At 37.9% G+C, this 16,260-nt stretch overlaps 1 protein-coding gene across 4 annotated transcripts in view; it reads left to right on the forward strand.

Moving 5' to 3' along the window:
- Nucleotides 1-16,260, forward strand: part of SIK2 (salt inducible kinase 2) — a 138,357-nt gene that overhangs the window by 87,697 nt on the left and 34,400 nt on the right. For all 4 annotated transcript variants that reach the window (XM_059930413.1, XM_059930416.1, XM_059930414.1 and 1 more), the window contains exon 4: nt 5,594-5,755. In XM_059930413.1, coding sequence (XP_059786396.1) covers nt 5,594-5,755 — 162 coding nt within the window. The remainder of the gene's footprint in view (nt 1-5,593; nt 5,756-16,260) is intronic.

A 16,260-nucleotide genomic window follows, 5' to 3' on the forward strand; every position in this document is an offset into this window, starting at 1 on the left:
TTTTTTTTTTTTTAGATTCCATATATATGTGTTAGCATACGGTATTTGTTTTTCTCTTTCTGACTTACTTCACTCTGTATGACAGTCTCTAGGTCCATCCACCTCACTGCAAATAACTCAATCTCATTTCTTTTTATGGCTGAGTAATATTCCATTGTATATATGTGCCACATCTTCTTTATCCATTCATCTGTCGATGGACACTTAGGTTCCTTCCATATCCTGGCTATTGTAAATAGTGCTGCAATGAACACTGTGGTACATGACTCTTTTTGAATTATGGTTTTCTCGGGGTGTATGCCCAGTAGTGGGATTGCTGGGTCATATGGTAGTTCTATTTTTAGTTTTTTAAGGAACCTCCATATTGTTCTCCCTAGTGGCTGTATCAATTTACATTCCCACCAACAGTGCAAGAGGGTTCCCTTTTCTCCACACCCTCTCCAGCATTTATTGTTTGTAGATTTTTTGATGATGGCCATTCTGACCGATGTGAGGTGATATCTCGTTGTAGTTTTGATTTGCATTTCTCTAATGACTAGTGATGTTGAACATCCTTTCATGTTGTTTGTTGGCAATCTGTATATCTTCTTTGGAGAAATGTCTGTTTAGGTCTTCTGCCCATTTTTGGATTGGGTTGTTTGTTTTTTTGATATTGAGCTGCATGAGCTGCTTGTAAATTTTGGAGATTAATCCTTTGTCAGTTGCTTCATTTGCAAATATTTTCTCCCATTCTGAGGGGTGTCTTTTCGTCTTGTTTATGGTTTCCTTTGCTGTGCAAAAGCTTTGAAGTTTCATTAGGTCCCATTTGTTTATTTTTGGTTTTATTTCCATTTCTCTAGGAGGAGGTGGGTCAAAAAGGATCTTGCTGTGATTTATGTCATAGAGTGTTCTGCCTATGTTTTCTTCTAAGAGTTTGATACTGTCTGGCCTTACATTTAGGTCTTTAATCCATTTTGAGTTTATTTTTGTGTATGGTGTTAGGGAGTGTTCTAATTTCATTCTTTTACATGTAGCTGTCCAGTTTTCCCAGCACCACTTATTGAAGAGGCTGTCTTTTCTCCACTGTATATTCTTGCCTCCATTATCAAAGATAAGGTGACCATATGTGTGTGGGTTTATCTCTGGGTTTCTATCCTGTTCCATTGATCTATAATTCTGTTTTTGTGCCAGTACCATACTGTCTTGATTTCTGTAGCTTTGTAGTATAGCCTGAAGTCAGGGAGCCTGATTCCTCCAGCTGCATTTTTCTTTCTCAAGATTGCTTTGGCTAGTCGGGGTCTTTTGTGTTTCCATACAAATTGTGTAATTTTTTGTTCTTGTTCTGTGAAAAATGCCAGTGGTAGTTTGATAGGGATTGCATTGAATCTGTAGATTGCTTTGGGTAGTATAGTCATTTTCACAATGTTGATTCTTCCAATCCAAGAACATGGTATATCTCTCCATCTGTTTGTATCATCTTTAATTTCTTTCATCAGTGTCTTATAGTTTTCTGCATACAGGTCTTTTGTCTCCTTAGGTAGGTTTATTCCTAGGTATTTTATTCTTTTTGTTGTAATGGTAAATGGAAGTGTTTCCTTAATTTCTCTTTCAGATTTTTCATCATTAGTGTATACAAATGCAAGAGATTTCTGTGCATTAATTTTGTATCCTGCAACTTTACCAAATTCATTGATTACCTCTAGAAGTTTTCTGGTAGCATCTTTAGGATTCTCTATGTATAGTATATAAGTTTTTTCTGTTACCATAATTAAGTAGTTTTTTAATGTGAATTGTGTGCTTTTTGCATGTTCTCTTTAGACCTTGTGCATTAATTTGAGCTTGGATTGATAACAGTGCCCCTCATGGGGATGATATACTAAACCTAAACTGATGTAATTTGCAGCCACAGGTTTTTGCCTCAGTTACTTTCTCATCTCTCAGCAGACAGTATAGTTTTGGAGGATGTTTACACTGCAGAAATCATAAAAAGTGGGGAAGGTCATAGATATGCTGAAATACTTGCTGAGATTTTCACTTAAGAAGTGAAAATACCATCTCTTTAAATAGTTGGTCTCTTAATCTCTGGAACATGGATGTTGTCATTTTTCTCACGGTGTGTTACAGTCTTATTGACATGTGATGACTGTAGCTTCAAACGGTAATTTTAGGTTCAGATATACCACACCTTTGTTTTTCAGACAGTCCCCTTCCTGCCAGGCTTCAAAGCTTTTTAACCCCGTTGGCTGTAGCAGTTCCAGTTTGGACTGATCGCTTCAAAAAACAATTACCGTAGATTCTACTGTGCTTCCCAAGACTCATTTTGTAGGCCATAGTTCGGGTTATTTTTCCACATATATTAACTTGTACTTGTTCACATTGGATCTGTTAGGTTTCTCTGTGTTGTCGAAATCTCAAAAATCTTTCCCATTGACCCAATGATGCAGGATTTTCAACAGGAAGAAATTTTGTCTATTTGGGGAAGTCAATCATTTGTGAAAAAATTGTCTCATTTAGTGATAGATACAGTTTAAGTAGCATTTGTGTAGAATCTTAGGAAAGATATTACTAACTAGCCAAAAGATAATCCCTTACAGAAACCATATTGCATTCCCCTTAGGAATTTCTGTTTGCCCAAGGATCCAATCCTTTATTAGATTTCCCAGCTCATCCAGTATAGAAACGAGGCTCTGGTTTACTCTTATGAATAGAAAGCACACTGTTCACTTGCCAGTTTACTTAGACATAGTTGCTCTGATACCAGTTTGCACATTTTGGCTGAAGTCTACATATTTGTTCTTTAGTGATCCTTTTTTCCCCTTCACAAGTATGAATGGCTACTGTGTGTGCTCTGTAAAGGCAAAGGGGAGTTGTGACGAGCTGTTCATCTTGGTTTGTGATACTAGCAGATATAGAAAAATATACAAAATGTTCACTTACATTTTAAAGCCTGTAACATGTAGAGTATAGTACTCCTACTCCACACTTTTATAATACTGTTTTTGGAACGTTTCATGATACCATCCATATTAAGACACTAGTCAGACAAGTATTTAGTAAGTACTTCACCTGTGCTGTTTCGTGCATAGTGCTAAGCAGTGTGGGGAGTGCAGAAGAGAATGACATGGCCCCTATCCTCAGGAAGCTTCAATGAAGGTATCTTTTATTTTCTTATATACAGAGTGTTAGAATTAGGGCTGTATGTGTCTGCGTGTGCACCCAGATGTGCACGCGCATTGAGATATTATGATATATATACAGATAATTAAAGTGTGAGGCAGTGTGTTGTTTTAAGTGATAAGGAGTTCAGAGGAAAGAGATTATTACTACCTGAGTGATGAGGGACTGTTTTAGGGCAAGGTGGCATTTGAGCAGGGTTTTGGAAGGATAGTTAGGATTTCAGCAGGAGTCTAGTAAAGAAGCTTGTTACAGTTTTAAAAAAGTTTTTTCAAAGGTTCTAGTTCCGGATCAGCCATTCACTTACCAGTGGTCTGAATTCAGCCAGATTACTTAATGACTCTGATCTTCAGTTTCCTCATCTACAAAATAGGAATTAGAGTAGTAGTTATCATAGAGGGCTTTTAGGAAGATTAAGTGAGATACTGTGACATGAACATGCTTTATAAACTGTAAAGTACTGTACAAATGTTAGTAAATTTTATAATAAATATTGAGGATGGCATGAGCCAAGGCATGGAATTTAAAAACTAGTAAAACCAAAGCCTAGAGCAGAAAATATGTGAAGGTGACTATAAATATTGTTTCACTCATACAGTTCCTAACTTCATAAAATAATCTTAAATAGGAAAGCCTTTCAGGGTTTATGTTGACCCCCTTTCCCTCAAAAGACCATTTCAGGGCTTCCCTGGTGGCGCAGTGGTTGAGAATCTGCCTGCCAATGCAGGGGACACGGGTTCGAGCCCTGGTCTGGGAAGATCCCACATGCCACGGAGCAACTGGGCCCGTGAGCCACAATTACTGAGCCTGCGCGTCTGGAGCCTGTGTGCTCCGCAACAAGAGAGGCCGCGATGGTGAGAGGCCCGCGCACCGCAATGAAGAGTGGTCCCCACTTGCCACAACTAGAGAAGGCCCTCGCACAGAAACGAAGACCCAACACAGTCATAAATAAATAAATAAATAAATAAAAGACCGTGAATTTCTTTAAAAAAAAGACCATTTCAGAGGGCTTTTAGATCTTCAGGTAAAACTTGAATAAACTGTAATGTTTAGTTTTATTGAATTCATACAGAATTAATTCATACAGAATTAATTTTCAAATAAACTGCTTTAATAGATATTATAACATAGCACAAAAATAGCTGATGTATCTTGCACAGTATATTTGTTTAAAGAACATGGTTTTGAGAACAAGTCTGCATGTTTTGGGGTATATCAGAATTGCTCCACTGATTAGGAGAACAGGGTACAAATTATTTAAGTTACTTTCAGGGACCATCGTATCTCCTTTTACAGGTGGTTTGTACAATAACTTCATGAATCGTTGTTTAAAGGAAAGATATCCCTCGTCTGATGAGATGTCAGAATTTATTCATGTTCTTTGTTTTAAATAAATTTTATTTTTAAAATGTGGTTAGGAAAAATATTCAATAAATTTTTCAACAAAGAACAGAGAGAGTGTTTGGGCTTTAAAAGACATTTTTTTAATTGAAGTATAGTTGATTTATAATATGATTAGTTTCAGGTTTACAACATATTGATTCAGTGTTTTTACAGATTTTACCCCATTTAAAGTTATTACAAAATATTGACTATATTTCCCTGTGCTGTACAATATATCCTGGTTGCTTGTTTATTTTATACATGGTAGTTTGTATCTCTTAACCTAAAAAAGCATTTTGAATTGTACTGTGAATATTATGCCAGTTGCTATTGTCTGGTCCTGGGCTCTCTCCACTTATCTGGGCTCCAGTGAAAATATGATTGGAATTACTTTTCTCAGGGCAAGGAACTTGGAAAACAGCGTTTTACTTGAACACTAACTCTCATTATTAAAGGAACTTTTTTTGTTGTTTGTTTACTGTATGATATCACTTACATGTGGAATCAAAAAATACAAGAAACTAGTGAATATAACAAAAAAGAAGCAGTCTCAGATATAGGGAACAAAGTAGTGATTACCACTGGGGAGAGGGAAGGAGGGAGAGACAATATAGGGGTAAGGGGATTAAGAGATACAGACTATTAGGTATAAAACAATCTACCAGGATATATTGTACAACACAGGGAATATAGCCTATATTTTATAGGCTAACTATAAATGGAGTATAACCTTTAAAAATTGTGAATTACTATATTGTACACCTGTAACTTACATGATAGTGTACATCTACTATACGTCAATTAAAAAAAAAAGACCAACCCTCTCATTTTATGATTGAGGAAGTTGAGGCACAGAGAGGAAAAGGCACTTAGCCAAGGCCTTGAACTTGAGTCTCTGTGTGCTGTATTTCCCTTCATTCATTCTTTTATTGTTATTGTTATTAACTAATTTTGAGATTCTAAAAGAACTTTTTGAGGGAAAAAAAAAAATCCTGAATACTAATAGTGGGGTTTTTTGGTGTGTGTGAATAATTCTCAATTCTTTCTTCTTTTACAGACTACCTTGCTAATCACGGCCGGTTAAATGAGTCTGAGGCGAGGCGCAAATTCTGGCAAATCCTGTCTGCTGTTGATTACTGTCACGGTCGGAAGATTGTGCACCGTGACCTCAAGGCTGAAAATCTCCTGCTGGATAACAACATGAATATCAAAATAGCAGGTAACTGGGACACAGCTGGCTCTAACGTGATCAGATATGAGCCATGGCACTCAGGGTGCAGAAACAGACCTGCAGGCAGAGATGCAGGAGCCTCCACCCATGACATCAAGCGCTCTCAGAGTGTATTTTATTCATTTCCTTAGTCCTATGTGTAATAATGAAAAGTAAGGGAAATAAGTTCCTTATCAACGCACACCGTGGCAAGACTATGACTGGGGTCTGATTTGTATCCTCAGTCTGATTTGTGTTCAGGCCCCTTTGTGGCACTCCACTGGGTGTGTGAGTGATTGGAGGGGCTGATAGGGCTGGAGGAGTAGCATAGGTTGCTGGTGCTCTACCCTGCTCTCTTAATTACCACCGGTGGCTGCAAAGAGGTTGTAGACAGAAGAATGACAAAGGAGGTAACAGCAGTAGAATGAGAAGTACTGGCGACACAAAAGCACCTTGCCTTCTTCTGATACAATAGGGTTTTGATTTATAACATGGAGACTAACGATTATTTTGCTAGTTTTCCTCCTACCCTTTTCACAGTTGGCAAAATCTTTTATAAATATTTTATATTCCAAGTTTCCTTTTCACATGGTCAAAAACTCTCATTCAGTCAATAAATATTTATGTGTCAGGTACTGTGCTATGCTAGGTACTAAGGATACAAATCAAAAAGTCATTTCCTGTGATCTTAAAAGTCTGGTGGGGAAATAAGAATAATGAAAATACAATATAACAGTTGCCCAAAAATATAGGTACAGAGTGCAATAGGAATATAGATGTAGGAACATCAGTCTACCTGAGAAGTCAGGAAGCTGCACAAAGAAGGAACTCTTTGAATTTAGGCTTGAGAGATGAGTTAGAACCTTGCCAGGGAGATAAACAGAAGTAGGACAGGCGAACCGTGTAAATAACCCCAGGTACAAGAGAGAGAAAGAGATTGAAATTGTAATGGTGGGGAACCATTGCTCAATATTAGTTAAATGTAAAATCTGTAGTTGTGGGGGATTGATACAGGAAGAGCAGGTAGGCGAAGATCAGAATATGAAAGGTCTTGAAGGCCATGAAAAAGATTTTAGAGTTTATTCTGTAGGTAATAGGGAGCATAGCCTATCGGAAATTTTAGGGCGGGGATGCAGATGAAGTGGGACTGGGACAAGGTGATTAGATTTGCATGTTAGAAAGATGTCTCTCTGGCCACAGAGTGAAGGTAGGTGGGAGATGGGGGTGAGACTGAAGACAGGAAAACTGATCAGGAACCTAATGCAGTAGTCCAATTAAGAGAATGTGGGTGTGTGCTAGAGTACAGCAGTAGAGGTTGTAGGTGTGGGAAGGAGAGAGAGAGATTTATTTTGGTTAGGGTTTGGAAGAAAATAAGGGGCACAAAGCAAAAGCTTAGCAAAGTTGCAAGCGGTGGTGTTTTGTCTTAGGGTATTAAAGAGGGACAGAGGCATCCGCATGAGAGAAGCTGACCAAGAAGTGGTTGACTAGCTAGGCTGGATACTCACTGGACTCACTAAGTTTAGGGAGAAAACAACTGCCTTAGTTTGCTGCACTGTGGTATAAAATATAAGTGAAAAGCCTCTGATTTGTACATTTAACTGGTTTATTTCTATGCAATTTATCATTCATTTTCAACTTGGGCATTTTAGGGAAGGCAAATAATTTTTACTTACTTTAACTTTTACTTACTTTAATTTTAATGATTAATTTTAAACGCCAATGTCACATTTGTTTCAGGGAAGTAATGGATTTTTCATTCTGTAGTCTGTGATTTTTTTTTTTTTTTCCTAATGGAATTGCCTGAATGAGAGTGTTTTTTAAGTTAATTTGCTACATTCCCATTATATTTGAAGATTTGTACTGATTTTTCTTTTTTGTTTTAAAAATACAGTATTAGTGTTTCTGTAATTTATAATGTATGTTCATTTCTCCCAGTTTTCCTTCTTCTTTTGGCCCTTCCATTGGTCTCATTCATTTCACTCATTTTTGCAAACTTTCTGTAATGCACTTCACTGTAATTTTTTGTTTACTTCTCCTTGAGAGCATCAGCTGCCCTAAAATTGTCCTTCTCAGAGACGACTCTTGTTTTTTTGAAGTTCTTTACTCTGTAGAAAGAAGGGGAAACCCCTGCTTCACCTTTACATTCCTTTATCGCCAAAACAAAACTTTCACAAAAATAGTACCTTAAAGGAGTTCTGGAAGTCATTTCAGGCAGAGAAAGAAAGGTTAGAGGTGGGAGTCAGATGCTATAGGAATTACAGTGTCAAAATAGAACATCAAAAAACCTTGCAAACAAAATATGCAGAATATTCCATTAAGGTTATAACCAAGTTTTGCCTGGCTGTAATAATGTCTTCTGTAATTCTGGCCTATAGTATAGGTAGATAAACCCAGTATTTCTGTCATTATGTGAAATCTAGTTATTTGTTTGTTTTTGCTATTTTTATTTTTGAATATCTGAAATTCAAGGCCTTCTAATTTTTATCTAGAAGACAGGTAAAATCTCAGAGACCTAAAGTTGTTCTCTCTGGTTAAGCTAGTATCACAGAAACATTTATTGAGCCTTCATTATTTGCAGGTACTCTGTTTTCAGATGAAAAAACTGAAACACAAAGAGATTAAATAACTTCCTAAGGCAACTCAGATAATAAGTAGGAGACCTGGAATTCAAGCCTAGATCTCTCTGACCACAGTATCTGTGCTTCTTCCACTACACCATGTTGTATTTTCCAAACATTGTTTGTCAGTTATTCCTCAAGGAGTACTCACTAACTGAATTTTGGGTTCCATCATTCTATATTTATACATTTAGTGTCCTTAATTCCATATCTCACAAGTGGATACACACACACACACATACATGTACACGCAGTATAGCTAAGCGTTCAAGTTTCTTGTTGCCCACATTTTTTTCTCTGTCATCCTCACCACCCTTTACCCCAAATTTTAGCAAATGTTTATTAAACATCTACTATGCTCCTGGGCTAAATTCTGGAGATTCAAATATTTCAAGACAAAAGCAACAGCAATACAAAAACACTCAACTCTGCCCTTACCTCAAGGAGTTAATCCAGAACCAGACCTTTCAGTAAATATAACATAAAAAGATAACTGTCATACAGGCTATGAGGCTGGGAGGAAGACTAACTCGCCTGAAAGAATCAGGGAAATGATTAGCTAAGACTTGATTAAGAAGGAGGCATTTGTGGTGGGATTGGGGGAGAGAAGGAGAAAGGAGGAGAATTCATTGAGGGGGTGAGGTAGGGATGGCAGCTCCAGGCAAATGGATGAGCACGTGCAAAGGCAGGCAGGCCAGAGAACTCAAGGTGTGTAGGGAAACTACAGACCAGAGCTACTGGAGCGTAAGTGCCAGCGAGGAATGATAGGAACAGAGCCTGGTCAGGTAGGCAGAGCCAGATCAGGTAGGCAGAGCCAGATCATAGAGGGTTCCACATGCCATCAGAAGTTTAGATGTGTTCCAATGCTGTGAAAGAACTTCTCCAGGGTATATATTTTTATCCATAGATTTTTATAACTTTTTTATGGCCCTGCTTCCCTTTAAAAATATTGTCTTCTGATCTCTGAGGATTCTTCTTGAATTTTAAAGAAATCTAATACGTGTAGGAAAGATGGGGCTCCATGGAAAAATTACAAAACCTCAGAATAAAATACAAAATTACTCTCTCAAATTATACTATATCTCTGTTTATTCTGCTTATGAAGATCTCTTTAATTGCTAAATGGGCTGAATAAATGAACTGTTTTAACCATCTTGTATGTTGAAGTTGAAGAGAAGTGCAAACCAAAACTAGATTTAAATTAAAACATTTGTCTCCGTTTATAAGACAGAAAATGGAATAGAAGTATCAGACGTGGTTCATTTTAATAAACACAGAAACTTGGCTTTGAAATTAGCTTCTCGTTTATGCTCCTCCAGCGGGTAAAAACTTCAGACACTGGTGGGCCATGAATTCACCCACATCTGTGTGTGCTCATCGCCTCAGTTATGAGACCTACAGCCATCGCAAAATACGAGTGTTAGGATATTCAGAGTAAGAGGCAGAATGCAAAGAAATTTTGGCTTTCATTAGTTGTTTTTTTTTATATATAAATGTATTTATTTATTTTTGGCTGCGTTGGGTCTTCGTTGCTGCGTGCGGGCTTTCTCTAGGTGCCGTGAAGGGGGGGGCTACTGTTCGTTGTGGTGCGCGGGCTTCTCATTGTGGTGACTTCTCTTGTTGTGGAGCATGGGCTCTAGGCGCGCGGGCTTTGGTAGTTGTGGCACACAGGCTTAGTTGCTCTGCGGCACGGGGGATCTTCCCGGACCAAAGCTCGAACCCGTGTCCCCTGCATTGGCAGGCGGATTCTTAACCACTGCACCACCAGGGAAGTCCCTTTCATTGGTTTTGATAATTGCAGTACTGTTTCCTCCACGCTATTTTGGCTATGACTATTTAGGCATTAACTTGAGAGTAAATAGATGAAGGACATTTAGTTTTATTCTTCAACTTTCCTCATCTGAAATGTTTATAATGAATACTTAGATAAGAATTAATATGTATGAATTACTCGGAGGAGGTTTTCAGAAAATATCACAATTCAAACAAGGCTTCTCATAAAGAATGTGGAGTTTGATATCACACAGTTCTGGTACAAATTCTGGCTGTGCCATTAGTAGCTGTGTGACCTTGGGCTGATTAATTAACCTCACTGAGCCTAGGTTTCCAAATCTATTAAACAGAGATTAATCCATTTCTCAGGAACATTGTAGGGATTAGTGATAATGTTAGACACGGAGAGGTCATAGGTAAGATTATGGGCTCTAGAGCCAAGCTACCTGGATTTGAACCCTGGCACTGCACTTACTAGCTGCATGACCTTGGACACATTACCTAACCTCTCTGTCCTCAGTTTCCTTATCAGTTAAGAGGGAATGACAGAAGTTCATATCTCATAGTGGTTATTAGTTAATATTTGCAAAGTTCTTAGAACAGTGCCTGGTACATAGTTAGTGCTGGTTAAGGTTTCGTTAAATAAATTGAGGGCTTTTTGTTTTGTTTTTTAATATATTTATTTATTTACTTATCTATTTTGGCTGCGCTGGGTCTTAGTTTCAGCATGCAGACTTCTCAGTTGCAGCATGTGGACTTCTCAGTTGTGGCATGCAGACTCTTAGTTGCGACATGAGGGCTCCTTAGTTGTGGCATGTGAACTCTTAGTTGTGGCATACATGCGGGATCTAGTTCCCCGACCAGGGATCGAACCCAGGCCCCCTGCATTGGGAACACGGAGTCTTACCCACTGGACCACCAGGGAAGTCCCAAATAAATTGTTAATTAAGGTTCCTGGCACCATGTAAACACTCATAAAATGTGGCTATTATTTGTATTCAGTGTATAATTGATTCCATGTGAAAACAAATTCTGAAAAGTTTGATAGCCATATAACCCCCCCATCGTGTATTTTTTTTTTAATTACCAAGGTTTAAAGCCTTATTAATACAAATCTCAGAGGTACAAGGAAAGTTTATCACTTATATTCTAAATTGTCTCTGCTTGATATAAATTAATTTTTTTTTCTTAGCGGGACCTTCAGTGTAATTAGTAATGTGAAATAAGCCTGATTAATCTGACCTGTGCATCACAAGTCACTTGTCTTTAGCCCAAGAGGAATGCTTCCCTTCTGAATTGACTATGATCTCTGAGTAGCCCATCATCTCTCATGATTGCTTCTAACAACCTTCCTGCTTATTAGAAGACCTTGAGACAGGGTTTCTGTATATATAATTCTAGTTTTGTGCCCTGGAACCGAAAAAGGGTGGGAGAGGCTGGAGCAGGTTTTGTTAGTAAAATATTTATTAAAAGTCTTCCATTTGTTATCTTCCTGCCACTAGTATTATGTAAAATGTGCAAAGAGCTTTTGCATCAACAGACATAATGAGACCTTGTCTTTATCCTTCAAGCCTACTTAGCACTAGCCGCACATTAAGCCTGGAATATGGAAGACAGCTCAAAGGGTTGTGTTTCCTTCTGTTTTGTGTTTCCTCTCTTCATCTCCCTCCTCCTCCCCACTCCATTTTGGGCTGAGGAAGAGCGTTTATTTGCTTCTTAGCTCACTGAACTCTCTCATTGGACAAATAGATGTCTCACAGTGGTCAGCAGGATCACATTTCATCTCAACTGTGATGATTGTTCTTGTGTCCTCTTGTCAGGTAGGGAGGGAATGACTGATGTTTGAAAGTAAACTGTGCAGCTGGCCTCTTGCTGGTGGGCAACAAGGTATGCAGTGACGTCAGCGTTGGCTGATCGGCATTCAGTTCGTGCAGTGGGTCAGCTCCGTCTCCACACTCTACTACCTTTCATTTGTCCGCTTTCATTTCCTCATAATTGTCTTCTTCGTTCCTATTATAATAACTACAAAAGACGTGTAACTCTTCAGCAAGACTGGATATCTGAATTCTACTGGTAATTTTAGAAACAAGGATAAATTTAACCCTAAAACCATCTGCTTCTCTGTAGGAGGATTTTTAAAATTATAAATTAGACATTATAGCACACTGCTGGAGATTAAAAATTGCCTTGGTTGTGTTGATTCCTAGAAATCATTTACTTTCTCTTAGCTTGACGATGGGTTTTCAATGTTTTGTTTGCTTTTTTCCTTTTTAAAATAATGACTTAACTGTTTACCTAACGACTTCTATTTAGTCTTTGTTATTTAAATATTAAATCTTGAAAGTATTTAGTAATTATAATTATTTTGCAACAGTAAACAGCGACAAACTGTTTAACATCTATATCTTTTTCACAACCTCTGTTTCATTCTTTATTTCCCGGCTACTGGAAGAGTGGTCTGGGGACCAGCATGAGCATCACTTTGGATGTCTGTTAGAAATGCAGACTCTCAAGCCCACCCCTAGGCCTACTGAATCAGAATCTGCATTTTAGCGGGTTCCCCAGGTGATGTGTATGCATGCTAATGTTTGATCTATTTCACTCCGACAGTATTCACTAATGTGCTTTGTTCCCATCAGACAGTAATCAGCTTATTTACTCTGTGTAAGGCCCTGTTATTCCTAAAACGTTAGCCCTTTGCTAATGACGTTTGGGCACTGATAATTTATGTAATTTAGTGACGACAGTAATAATAATTGATTTTTGTTATCAGGAAGATTCAGGTCAGTCACTTTCAAAATATAAAGCAGAAAACAATAATAACAGTTCTAATACTGTTTTCAAATATATCCATGGTCTGTTACTAGTTAGATAAGAGGTAATTAGAAGACTCAGCTTTTAAGGCCAAGTTGATTTCCATGAGAGTCAGTCAACACTAATTAACCTGTTCTGTGTTTAGAGACTCTACCCCAAACACTCTCTTCTATCAACCTTTTAGGCCACACAGAAACCAGGTGAGAAAATAGGGATATATCAGGAAATCTCAAAACTAACGTTAAAGTAAAACCTTGGAGTACATGCCTTAGCGTTGTAGGGATAGGAACATAAATCATCTCCACATGAAAAGGACAAGATGTGTCTATTTTAACACATTCTTAAAATCAATAATTTCTGAAATGAATGTAGGTGTGTATTTGACATTTACTTTGCAAACATCTTAATTATTCCCATTCACTTATTAAGGATGCTTTTAACATAGCATTCAATATTGTAGAGATGAGAAAGCCCTCACTTGTCAACTTCTGCTAGCAGAGGGATAAATTAGAAAATCTCTCATCTCTATATAATGTAAAGGATTTTTCCTGGGCTTGTAACAGCCTTATCTCCAATTTTAAGTTGGATTAAACTTCTCTGACTATGAGGCCTTACAACAAAAAAAATAAAAACAACTTCTCTGACTAGTGACGTTCTTAGAACATCTGTGGTATAGTAAAAAAAAAAAAAGAACACCTGGCTTGGAGTTCAAAGGCCCTGTATTTGAATACTGGCTAAGCCACTTGCAGCTGTAGATATTTGGGCAATTCTGTTAACTACTTTCAGCTTCAGTTTCCCCCTTTGTAAGGTAAGGACATTCATACCTCACAGGGCTGTCATCATGATTAAATGAGATAATATATACAAAAATACCAAGTGTGTAATGCCTAGTCCAAAGTAGGCAAGACATAAATGGTTTTTGGATTTGATTATAACTCATACACCATGTTGAAGGACTAGTTGTCATTTTGTTTCAAAAACTTCTTATGATTTCATACCTTAAAATTGTGAAGCTAAGAGGTTCTTTGAGAAAGATTTGTCTTTTCCCTACTGTGCTCAAGAAATGTTGAAAATCTTGATTGATCTGACAAATTCAAGGTATATTATGAGTGAGAGTTCAAGCAATTACTCCCACCAATTACTCCCATACAAATGACAGATTACCGCAGAGGAAAAAAACTTCTTTATACCTTCAAAATTTTGTCAGAGTTGTTTAGTCAATCATGCATGAATAAAAATAGTATCAAAATAATGCTAGTCTGAACCCTGAATTGGAGTGAGAAGTATCAGTATGAATTCATGGGTTATTGTTTTTTCTTAATACATGTACATATAGACAGGCACAAAAACAAATACAGCAGTGTCTGTCTGTGTGTGTGTGTGTGTGTGTGTGTGTGTGTGTGTGTGTATACACTGATAAGCATTCATACGTATATTTCCTCTGTTTGATGACAGGGCCTAGACTCAGTGACAGCCCAGCTGCAGTGAGTACATCTAGGTCTTAGTCTTGGTTTCTAAATACCATTCCTCTGTAAAAGGAATCAGGGCTCCTTGGAAAAGCAGTTGATTCCTGGGATGGGGCAGGAAAGTACAAGGTGAGCCTGGTACATCTTCTGGTACCAAGAGATAAGGAAATACTTAAAATAAAATGAAATTTTAAAAGGATGGGGGCATGTTGAAAGGATACAAGAGCCAACCTGAATTAGCTCCTAGTGGCCAAAGCTGGAACTATTTAAGCATCAAAATAAATAACAATAGTATTGAATTATAACCCAAAGAATAAAATAAATACTTATGATAAATATAATATGACAGTATTGTAAAAAATAAACAAATAGTTTAATGAATAAATAAATAAGACGGGAAGAAGGGACAACTCTTGAAGAGTTGTAATTAATAACTGTAGAAGGAATGAGGGAAATGAAAGCTCACCGTTAGAGCACCACAGTAATCATTGCTGCAATCAAGATCTGCCAATGAATGCTAAATTAATGGGTGAAAGTTTAAGGAGAAACAGGGTATATGTAGACTCAATGTATCTTTAAAATATTTATTAATCTCAAGGGGAAAAATGGTAACTTTATAATGGGGTAACCCAGAAGACACCACCTTAATCCATAGATCAAGGTTAACTCCACCAATAATTAAGCCATAATACCTGCACCCCCTCATATGATGCCCTGAGAAGAGCACTTCACCTCTGTGATGTTCTTCCCAAAAAGCAATCATTTTAATCTAATCATGAGAAAACATCCAGCAAACCCAAACTGAGAGACAGTCTACAAAATACCTGACCAGCACTGGTCATGGTCAAGAAAGACAAGGAAAGACTGAGGAACTGTTAGAAATTAGAGAAGGCTAAGGAGTCAGGACAACTAAGTGCATTGTGGAACCCTGCACTGAGAGAGGACGTTAGAGAGAACACTGGCGAAATGTTAATGAAGTCCATGGTTTAATTAATAGTACTGAATCAGTGTTACTTTTTTTTTAATTAATTAATTTTTTTTTTTTTTTGACTGTGTTGGGTCTTCGTTGCTGCGCGTGGGCTTTCTCTAGTTGCGGCGAGCGGGGGCTACTCTTCGTTGCGGTGCACGGGCTTCTCATTGCGGTGGCTTCTCTTGTTGCAGAGCACAGGCTCTAGGTGCGTGCAGGCTTCAGTAGTTGTGGTGCGCAGGCTCAGTAGCTTGGCTTATGGGCTCTAGAGCGCAGGCTCAGTAGTTGTGGCGCACGGGCTTAGTTGCTCCGAGGCATGTGGGATCTTCCCTTGAACCCGTGTCCCCTGCATTGGCAGGCAGATTCTTAACCACTGCGCCACCAAAGAAGCCCAGTGTTACTTTCTTAGTTTTGATAATCTTACTAATATAGTTATGTAAAATGTTAACATTAGGGGAGGAATTTGGATGAAGGGCATAGGGAATTCTCCTCACTTTATTGTTGCAACTCTTCTGTAAAACTATTTGGAAATTAAAAGTTAAAAATATCAAAGTGAATCCAACATAGCATGGCATACATTCTATGACAGAGAAACAGGAAGCAAAAAAGTGTCTGAGGGACACAGCAGCCATCATTTGAGGTATTAACTTGTAGATCAGAACATTAGAGAAGACATTAAACTAGACATTAAACTTTCCTTTCCAGCAAAGCCAGGCTGGGTCTGGGTCTAGCATAGAGAGGAATGCCCATGTGACTGTTTTCATAATACTTTTCAAAAGTCAGGTGTTAATGTGGGGTCTTTGATTATTCTCTGTTGTTATGAGACTATCTTCTGTGTTTGCACAGTGGTTGACACATGTATGCACTCAAATGTTT

This window comes from Balaenoptera ricei, chromosome 8 (assembly GCF_028023285.1).
Source record: "Balaenoptera ricei isolate mBalRic1 chromosome 8, mBalRic1.hap2, whole genome shotgun sequence".
Lineage (NCBI taxonomy): Eukaryota > Metazoa > Chordata > Mammalia > Artiodactyla > Balaenopteridae > Balaenoptera > Balaenoptera ricei.